At 34.2% G+C, this 11,163-nt stretch overlaps 1 protein-coding gene across 2 annotated transcripts in view; it reads left to right on the forward strand.

Annotated features, from left to right (window-relative positions):
• LOC149804575 (translation initiation factor IF-2, mitochondrial-like) overlaps window positions 1–4,741 on the forward strand; it is an 80,375-nt gene extending 75,634 nt beyond the window's left edge. For both annotated transcript variants that reach the window (XM_089941739.1, XM_089941748.1), the window contains 4 exons: window positions 986–1,123; window positions 2,775–2,939; window positions 3,683–3,823; window positions 4,494–4,741. In XM_089941739.1, coding sequence (XP_089797865.1) covers window positions 986–1,123; window positions 2,775–2,939; window positions 3,683–3,823; window positions 4,494–4,669 — 620 coding nt within the window. In that variant the 3' untranslated portion in view covers window positions 4,670–4,741. The remainder of the gene's footprint in view (window positions 1–985; window positions 1,124–2,774; window positions 2,940–3,682; window positions 3,824–4,493) is intronic.
• Window positions 4,742–11,163: the final 6,422 nt, after the last annotated feature.

An 11,163-nucleotide genomic window follows, 5' to 3' on the forward strand; every position in this document is an offset into this window, starting at 1 on the left:
CACCTTGTAAAGTGGACCACCTCATACAGATGTAACGCAAACTGAAGCAGTACTGAATTATGCCATTCCATTGGCAGTCTGTTTGGAAAGGCAATACTGAATTATGCCATTCCATTGGCAGTCTGTTTGGAAAGGCAATACTGAATTATGGCATTCCATTGGTAGGCAGTTTGGACAGGCAGTACTGAATTATGCCATTCCACTGGCAAGCAGTTTAGATAGGGAGTACTGAATTATGATTCTATCAGCAGTCAGTTCAGATAGTGCATACTGAATTATGCCATTCCACTGGCAATCAGTTTGGATAGGGAGTACTGAATTATGATTCTATCAGCAGTCAGTTCAGATAGTGCATACTGAATTATGCCATTCCACTGGCAAGCAGTTTAGATAGGGAGTACTGAATTATGCCATTCCACTGGCAAGCAGTTTGGATAGGGAGTACTGAATTATGATTCTATCAGCAGTCAGTTCAGATAGTGCATACTGAATTATGCCATTCCACTGGCAATCAGTTTGGATAGGGAGTACTGAATTATGATTCTATCAGCAGTCAGTTCAGATAGTGCATACTGAATTATGCCATTCCACTGGCAAGCAGTTTAGATAGGGAGTACTGAATTATGCCATTCCACTGGCAAGCAGTTTGGATAGGGAGTACTGAATTATGATTCTATCAGCAGTCAGTTCAGATAGTGCATACTGAATTATGCCATTCCATAGACAGTCAGTTAGGATAGTTTGTTTTTTTAAAGGAGAATTTTATCATGTAGTTTTTAATAAATTTAGCAAGATAACTACATTTTCAAAAATGCTCATTTGACATTGATGGGATCTTTTTTACTGTGCAATGTTAAAATTGTTGGAGAGTAAATTTTTGAACATTTTATGTTGCAGTATGATAGATTTACTGAGTCATTAAAACTTATTCTAAACTATTTTAAATTGTCATATTTCACTTAGTAATTATTTCCATATTTTTCAGGAGATGTAGATGGGTCAGTCGAAGCTATCATGGATGTACTTGACACATACAAAGATGGCAGATGTAGGCTGGACCTTATTCACTATGGCATCGGCAATATAACAGAAACTGATGTACAGCTGGCCCAGTCATTCAATGGTGAGAAAATAAGAGTAAAGACAAGCATTCTTGGATGGCTTGGAAAAGAAGAAAATTTCAGTAGATCTTTAAAAGCACTTACTTACTGATCTCTCTAGTCTAGACACTTTTAGTCCTTGATTTCTGAGCTTGAATATGGTGGTATATGTCTGAGGTTCAATTTCTAGTGGTAGCATTATTCAACTTTTAACCCTTCCCCTCCCTCCTTCTCCCGTATTATCTTATTTTGCAGAGTTTTAGTTTGTTTCTGGACTTAGATTTGTCACACACTTCTGTGATATTCACATCAGGAGACCCATTTGTTTGATATATCATCTTCATCTCCTGTTCTAACCTTTGTTTCTGATTGAGTGTAATAGCTTGCAGTATTTGAAATGCATTTTCTTTGACATGTAATTTTTGGGGTCTTTCTTGGGTCTACTTCCTTGGCATTGGTGTCCACTGGAATGAGTACTTAGCTCTATTTTCTCTGGATGTGTTAAAAGTGTGCTTAAAACAAAACCTGAAAAATAAGAAAAATGATCTTCATCATGGTTACAATACATGCAGTCTAGTCACAACTGTTAGGTAAATTAATTTAACTTAGATATAATCGGCTGGCATATCCTGTTATCATGTTGCTACTTAGAAAACATACTCATAAAAGTGTCACTATACTTACTTTTTAATTTTCATCCTGCTGCATCAGTAACCAGACTGCGATGCATTAATCACGTTGAATGATTTAAGCTTTGGATCAGCTGGAGAGCCAGAGTGCTTGATATTCTGAGGTGACCTCTAATGGGAGGCACTCTAAAGTGCAGTAATTGAGAAATAACTAAGAGAAAAAAATCAGGAAATATTATGTAACAACAACAGATTGAAAATTTCAACATTTATTCATAATCTAATGAAGATCTTTATATGCCTGAGTTGTAGGGAATCATCAAATAATTATGATTTACGATATTCTTTTTTTCTTAGACATGACATATTTATAGTATATAGTTTTTTCTGAATTTGAAGGGCTGATGGGGTTCATTAACTTTTCCTTTATAGCTGCAGATCTTAGAATCCACATTAAAATAAAACTCATGAGAGTGACAATACACACCTAATGGGTATCCCATGAGTAAAATATTTTTTTTTAACAAAGAGCACCAGTCATGACACCAGTCTGTGCCTTTCTTGTTTAAATTGGGAAACAGATGATTTTTAGACTTAATTCTCAGGACCATTTTATGACTGAAAAGTACAAAAAAATGGTTTGGAACTGAATATGGTACAAATGGGATTTGATCACTTATCTACATGTGTACATGTAAGGAAATCTACGGTTTTGTTTACCAGAATAGTGTGTGCGTGTGTGTATGTGTGTGTGCATTTTTGATGGTATGATAGCACAATACTGGCTACCAGTATATAGTGATTGCATGTTAAGTTCTAGCAATATAAAGAAGCACAAAAAAATCTTTATAAAATTGGCCAGCATTTCATTGTCAAGAGCACTAGCTAAATTTCTTTTCTTCATGATTAATGTTTACACTGGCAACAGGAGACTGCATAAAGCCTCACAGGGATGGGTTATATAATTGTTGATTACTGTATGGTAAAGTTAAGGTTCTCACCCATTTTGGCCAGTCTTTAAGTAGAAAATATTTTCATTTTTCAGGTATTGTTTATGGATTTAATGTGGAGATGCCATCTAAAATAGCAGAGATGGCAAAAAATATGAATGTTCCTGTCCAGCTTCACAAAGTCATATACAAACTTTTTGATGATATGAAGGAAAACTTAAGTAAAAAGCTTCCAATTTTGGAAGTACAGGAAATTGTTGGTAAGTAGTTATTTCCATGTCATATGCTAGTGCAGCAGGGAATTATTGTACGGGTCCACGGGGGCTAATTATGGGCCCATTTCCAATCAGTGGTATTTTAAATTCATCCAGAGTTCCTAATTTTAAAAATTTACTCTTTAAAATTTTGTCTGCAGTTGGTATACATTTTTCCCCAAATCATGTGCCCATTCTAAATGGAAAACTGCACAGGAAAATATTTTATGCAGTATTTAGCTTTTGTCCCATAAAGCTCATTAACAGTAGGATTGCTGCATTGTTTTCTCATGGGGAACTAGCAGCCTATTTAGTAGAACTATTGTAGAAATATTAAAAATTTGCCACTACACATTTTCCTGACTTCAAACACACATTGTAACATTAAGAAGAATTAGTGTTAGAATAATTGCATACGGTTTCTGACTAGATCCGATGTCAGAGGAAAACTCCAGGAATTAGTATTGGCAGAACTATTCCTGTTTTTAACCTCAGATCACATCATTATGATAATTTCCATCAGAATTAAATGTTCAAGTCAGATATAATTTATGTAGGCAGACCACAGTTTAAACACCTTTATAACAAGGTTAACAGACAAAGCTATAATGTCAGTTAAATCATTAATATTTAATGTTTGAATTTTCATGTATTCCTTTTTATGTCCAGATTATAATATTTGAAATCTGACATTTCTATTTTGGATCAATAGGGGTTGTTATATCTCTGTATATGCATATTCTACACAGGGGAAGCTAAAGTCCTGCAGGCTTTCAAGGTCACAGAAGGCAAGAAGAAGGTCTCTGTTGCTGGATGCAGATGTATTAAAGGACTGTTAAACAAAAAATTGGTGTTCAATATTGTCCGTGATGGGGAAGTAATTCACACAGGTAATATACCATTATTCTGTTTGTATTGAATTAATTTAGGTATGTACAAATCAATTATCATAATTCATTTAAGCTTTTTGTTTAAATAAAAAACAAAACATACAAGCACAAAGTAATATGCTGATACTTTTTGCACTTGTTTGAATATAATGTTCCAAAAATAAAGACAATATATCATGGATCAGTACAAAAAAGGGGACTATGGCATAATAAATCCGGAAAATAGATATGTACTGAAAAAATTTTGTTTTCTTGGCAGATCTTTTGGAAGGTTCATGTAGTGTTATCCATGAACCATCACATCACATCACAGCCATTGCAACTTTCATTTCTGCTCAGTATCTTAAATTTGAAAGTTAATTTGGTATGAAGCTTGACATTAAAAAGACAATAGTCAGTTCTTAACATTTTCCAAAAAGTTGTAATGCTTTTATGGACTTATGGCCCCTGTATGACTTCCTGTTTTACCCTTTCTTTGTATCATGTTGACTAAGGCATTTAGGTCACATGACACATTCTAGTCAGATTATGCCACGTGACACATTTCTAGCCTGATAATGTCACATGACATATTTCTAGCCTGATGTCACATGACACATTTCTGGCCTGATAATGTCACATGACAGATTTCTAGCCTGACCTGTACATCACTGTACATTTCCTGTTTCAGGTAAACTAGCTTCCTTGAAGCATCACAAGAATGAGGTGGAAAGCATAAAAGTGGATGTGGAATGTGGTATTAGTTTTGAGAACTTTCAGGATGATTTTCAAGTTGGAGATGAAATACATTGCTGTGCCATGAAAGAAACCAGGCAAGAAGTCAAGTGGGATCTGGGCTTTAAATGATCAGATGATTTTTTTTATTTTACTGCTAACTGAAGTTTTAATTTCAAAATGAATAAATTGTTATACTGCTCACTTGTCACTTTCTTTGTTTTGAACACAGTAAAACTTCAGTAACTAAGCAGCATTCATTCAATACATAGGAAAATTTTAATACTTGCCCAAATTTTAATACTTGCCCAGCCCGGTCAAATTCATGGCAAAACTTTAATAACTTGTCCAGTCCCAACATGCAATTTCCTGCCCACAAACCTTAAAAACTTTAATAATTTGTCCAGTCCCAACATGCAATTTCCTGCCCATAAACCTTAAAAACTTTAATAACTTGTCGAGTCCCAACATGCAATTTCTTGCCCACAAACCTTAAAAACTTGAATCAAACTAAAACTTGGAACACAATTTTAGAAAGTAATCTGCAGGAGTAATTTATTTTAATGAAATCATTGAACATCAGAATGCAGAAGGTAGACTTACTATCTCTTCATTTTGACCATAGCACTTTTGTCTGCGGCACCAAAGTAAGCCACTTTTTCTCACAGCAATGATACTACATTTGTATCCTAGAGTTTATTTCCCAAACCAGCTAAAATAAATAAACCATTAAACAATTTGCTGAAATAAACTGCTTGAGAGTTGTCTGCCTTTTGCAGCCTGTATATTGTTCCTGATCAGTTTGGTTAGATTAATACTGTGTTGCAGACAGCATTTGTTGCTGTAATTATTATGGGATTTAGATACCTGTGTCTCTGAAATGCTATGTAGTCATAAGGTGGAAAGGGTCACCAAAATTTGCGGAATGGCAGCCTCTGCTGCACTCATTCTGAATCAGTAGTAATCACTAGTAATTCAACCTTGCCAGTATTTATTCTTTATTTCCCTTATTTTGCACTCATTTGGACGGATGCGGGAGGTTGTGGGTTCGATCCCTGGCCGAGTCATACCAAAGACTTACAAAAATGGTACTAACAGATGCTTTGCTTGGCATTCAGCATTAAGAGGTTATGCTTGGCATTCAGCATTAAGAGGTTAGTGTTAGGACTGGTCGGCTTGGTGTCAGGATAATGTGACTGGGTGGGACATCATGCTACATGTCTGCGGCATTATGCCGCAGTGCTAGACATCACTATAAACTGTCACACTTAAGACATCATAGCAATATGGCTGAAAAATTGTTAAATCTACATTAAAAGTCCAAATCACTCAATTGGAACCAATTGCAAAAACTGCATTCAATTGATAATACATATAAATATGCAGATTAAGTAAATAAAAAAAATTTAGTCAAGTGTCTGTCATAAAGTTTTATTTCTGTTTTCATTTCATTGTAATAAACATACAGATACAAGAAATGTCGATGACATCATCACATCTTTGGCAGTTGTTATGTCAGCCTTAACAAGAACAATGTCATAGCTTAACGGTTAGTGAAAATTGTCTTTTGGCATAAAGAATCTGAATCCATGTACTTTCAAACATGGAAGTTTAGTAGCAGACTGTATCCAAATAAGAAAAGACCTTTCAAACCTCGAAATTTACTTTTCATGCAAAAGTACATGTACTTAAAATGTTGAAAATATACTTATCATGCAAAACTACTTTCAAACATGGAAATTTTCTTGTCATGCAGAATTACTTTCAAACATGGAGATTTTCTTGTCATGCAAAATTACTTTCATACATGGAAATTGATTTGTCATGCAGAATTACTTTAAAACATGGAAATTTCCTCATCATGCAATATTACTTTCAAACATGGAAATTGATTTGTCATGCAGAATTACTTTCAAACATGGAAAGTTTCTTGTCATGCAGAATTACTTTCAAACATGGAAATTTTCTCGTGATGCAATATTACTTTCAAACATGGAAATTTTCTTGTCATGCAAAATTACTTTCAAACATGGAAATTTCCTTGTCATGCAATAGTATTTTCAAACATGGAAATTTTCTTGTCATTCAAAATTACTTTCAAACATGGAAATTTCCTTGTCATGCAAATAGTACTTTCAAACATGGAAATTGATTTGTCATGCAGAAGTACTTTCAAACATGGAAATTAGTAGCTGACTGCATCTGAATGCAAAAGTACCTTAAAGGATGCTTGTACATTTTTGCTCAATTTTCATTTATCCATCATTTTGCAGTCTGTGCAATGTACACTCTAGAGCATGATTGACATCTGTATATAAAAAGAAAAATGATCAGGTACAAAATTAGATCTGAAAGGTAATAACAGCTATGAGATTAGTTTGGCATTTTAAGAAAATATAGTTTTATCATCTCTGTTGGTTTTACTGAATGTAAGTTATTGTTAATCATCATATTTTATTTTCATTATTTTACAAATGCCATAACTTGAATTTATTTCTGACATTCAGTATTAATGAATTACCAATCAGCAATATGGTATATAAAGCAAACTACAAATAGATTTTGTCACCTTAAGACAAAATGACTGTTGATATTGTCACCTTAAGACAAAATGACTGTTGATATTGTCACCTTAAGACAAAGTGTTGATATTGTCACCGTAAGACAAATGTTGATATTGTCACCTTAAGACAAAATGACTGTTGATATTGTCACATTAAGACAAAATGACTGTTGATATTGTCACCTTAAGACAAAATGACTGTTGATATTGTCACATTAAGACAAAATGACTGTTGATATTGTCACCATAAGACAAAATGACTGTTGATTTACCACCTTAAGACAAAATGACTGTTGATATTGTCACTTTAAGACAAAATGACTGGTTTATAGTCTACTGCCCCTGATGTTTTCGTACAAAGTTATTGGACAAAAGTTGCCAGTCTCAGTGGATTCAGAACATCAGTTATATGATAGCGAATTAAGAATCTTTATCTCACCTGGAGGCCTGACAAGCATACACATGTAGTACGGTCACATCTTTGTTTGTCATCCATCAATTTATCATCCGTCAATCTGTCATCTGTCAACATCTACTAAACAAATTTCTAAACAGACCACAAAACTAAATTCAAAAGAGGTTTGCAGACTGTCATGGTATGAAGGCATTTAAATGGTGCCAATGTCCATAAAATATTATTACTCAAGATTTTTTAAACAACTTCTCAGATACAACTCAAAAGAATTTAACATCAGGTATACTGGAATGAAGACCTTCATCCTTGTACAAATGATCAGCAAATTAATATTGGATCCATTACTACAAATATAAAAAAACTCTAATCAATTTTCTGAACAAAATTTACCAAATTTTACAAAATATTCTGGTGTGAAGTCCTTACAACTTTGTTCTATCTTGCATCAAATTTGGATACCGTTTCTAAAATAAGGTAAACTTTTCAAGAACTTGTCAGGACCACTAAATAGAATTGGACCCAGTTCATCAGGAAGCTCTGTCATTATTCAATTTCATGTTTATACAAAATGATAACTAATCCATCACCAAAGTTGGCCACCATTACTTAAAGTAGAAGAATCATTAAACAACTTCAGCTGAAAAACACTCAAATATATTCAAGCAAATATGCCAAACAGCACAATAGTATGAAGGGCTTTCATGCAAATGATGCAAATCCATCATCAAAAATGGCTGCTATTGATAAAAATAGGAAAACATAATAAACATTTTACATGAACTGTTTAGAATTAAGGCCTTCTGGTTGGAATTAAGGCCTTCTGTTTGGAATTATCTCAATATCTGGTTCATCTCATTATCTGCTCCAGAAACTTCAAAAAGTTCAAAACACAGCTGCTCGGATCATACTTAGAGTACCACAATCAGAGCACACCTCCCTGCTGCTCTGTACCCTACACTGGCTATCCATTCAATCCAGAATCAAACACAAAATTTGTTCTCAGTGCTATGTTTCACTGTCAGACTCTCCAACATACCTGTCCGACCTCACCCATGTGTACACACCAGCAAGATACTTACGTTCCTCTTCTGACAATCGTATACTCATTATTCCCACTATGAAAACAAAGTCATACGGACAACGTTCTTTTGCATACCAAGGCCCAGCAACGTGGAATGAATTGCCCACTGAACTTAGACATAAAGACACAGTGATCACATTCAAGAGGGCTCTCAAAACTCACTTATTTCGACTGCAAGAACAAACTTAAAGACCTAATAGTGTTTCCTACCTTAAATATTCTCAGCATGTTTGTTTTTTATTTTTTTATTTTTATTTTTATTGTTTTCTAATTTCATGGTGTTTGTTTTTGTAATCAAATCGTTATATGTTTTTTATCTTATAGGTGTTGTCTAATGTTGTAAAGCACTTAGAGCTTCTAAAGATTAGGTGCTATACAATGTCCTCATTATTATTATTATTATTATTATTATTATTATTAAGGCCTTCTGGTTGGAATTAAGGCCTTACAAATTTGTATCGTTGATGCCAATCCATCTTCAAATATAGTCATTGTTACTAAAAATAAATAAAAATTGAAAGGGGTTCTTAAAAAATTCTGTTTAGAATTTGACCAAATTTGACAGAAAGCACCATGGCACAAGGGCCTCCTCTTGTGTACAAATTTTGATGATAAATATTCAGATGTGGTACCACTGTTGACACATAAAGAGCTTTAAATGACATCTCAGCAGAGTCGAACTAAATTTAATATAAAGCATTATGGTCCGCCAGTTTTATGCAAATGACACTGATCTACCATCAAATATGGAAATAAAGCATCCTTGTGTGAAGTCCTCTGAATTGTACAAATGATATTGTTCAGCCATCAACTATGGATATTCACAGCATAGCAAGAAGCCTTGAAACATTGTTTTTATTACATATGCAGTCAGCAGAACTGGAATAAATTTCAACAGAAAACATTCTTTTTTGCCCAGATGTTTTGATCAACTGCTCTTGCATTTAGCTGTCAGGCAGCTGCTGGGTGACCAAAACAACGACCAGCTTGGGCCTCTTGCTAATGATGGCCTTATATTTTAGATTGAAAAAGAACTGCAAGACTAATTTTCTTGCTACATTCATCAAAACTGTATGGTTAAACGTTTTAATCGGCATTTAAATTTGTGTTGTTTGGTACTGTAATGAAATTTATGCAATTAGTGTTCAAACTAAAAGTGTCAGGATGGACTAATCAAGAGAGTAAGAGAAGAAGAATTTTTATTTTAATTACTTCCTTTGTATGGTTCATCCAGAATTTTCTTTGGCTAGAATGCAAAACAATTTGGGTTCATGGATTGGTGATGTCTGTTTGTCTGCCCATCCATTGATCCTTCAGTCTATTAAGCGGTACAGGTGGCATCATCTCTGAAGCTAATGTTAACATTTAGGTCATTTTTTCAGAGACTTTTGATTATTTGAGTTACACAAGTTAGCATTTAGATGTCTTACGGAGTACTACACCTTGCAGTAAAATTTACACTACTGTGACATATTCCATCATCATGTGTTCTTGATAAACTCTTTTTGTGAGCTGCTTTTCTCCAGTTCTGTTGATTATGGTTTAGTCACATAAGTTGGTATGTAATTGTTTCATGGGGAATTCTATGTCCATCAATGAAATTCAGTCACAGTGACATATTTCATGGTTCAGTGTTTTGTACTTTGGGTTGAACTAAGTTTCTATTGTTTAGGGTATGTACTTAGGTCATTTTGAAAGAAAGTACAATTTTTAAAGTCAGTTTTTTATCATTACAAGTTTTAAATGTGTTTCGGGTATGGTTGGGGAACTCCTCACAAATCAAAACTTATGATCCTCATTCCAATCAGATGTTACTTACCTTGCTCTAATATGTTATTGATATTTTGGCGTACGCAGTGGTAGCATTATGAGCTAACCTTGCATATGAACATGGATCTCACTTATCATCGAACACATGATAGGATCCCACATTTCAAGTTTGACCAAAATCAAATACGAAATTCACTTTGCAGAGGGGTAACAAGTCCAGTCATTCATATGCAGTATCAGCAAGATACTATGTACTGATCATTAACGAAATAGTCTATGACCTTAATTATATATGTGCATATATTCTACATTTGATCAAAATTTTATCAGAACATGAATCTCGCTTACTACTGATCTTATTCGAGATCGCAATAATATAAACAAAAATTCCACGTTGACTCAAAATCGAATCAGAAATGTGGCCCTTAAAATGGTAGCAAAGTTAACCAATCAGATACAAAATCACCTCATTGATATGCATGGATTTCGTTCCTATTTGAACTCATCCCATAATGAGATGATATAAACCTGTATTCCATATCTGACTGAAATTAGATCAGAAATGCTGACTTCTGAGTGGTGACAAGCAATTGTTGACAGATGACACATGAAGAACGACGGATGCAGGGCCGTACCATAAGCTCACATGGCCATAAAGCCATATGAGCTAAAAACTGAAACCCCTTTATGCCGAGATGATTTCAAATTTGGTCAAATTCTGTTTGAGCGGTTTTTAAGAACTCGTTTACAGGATATTCTGCTCTAAGTAATGGCAAACATACGAGACTGCAGATTAC

The sequence above is a fragment of the Sinohyriopsis cumingii genome, chromosome 2 (assembly GCF_028554795.1).
Source record: "Sinohyriopsis cumingii isolate HCF-2022 chromosome 2, ASM2855479v2, whole genome shotgun sequence".
In the NCBI taxonomy this organism is placed as follows: domain Eukaryota; kingdom Metazoa; phylum Mollusca; class Bivalvia; order Unionida; family Unionidae; genus Sinohyriopsis; species Sinohyriopsis cumingii.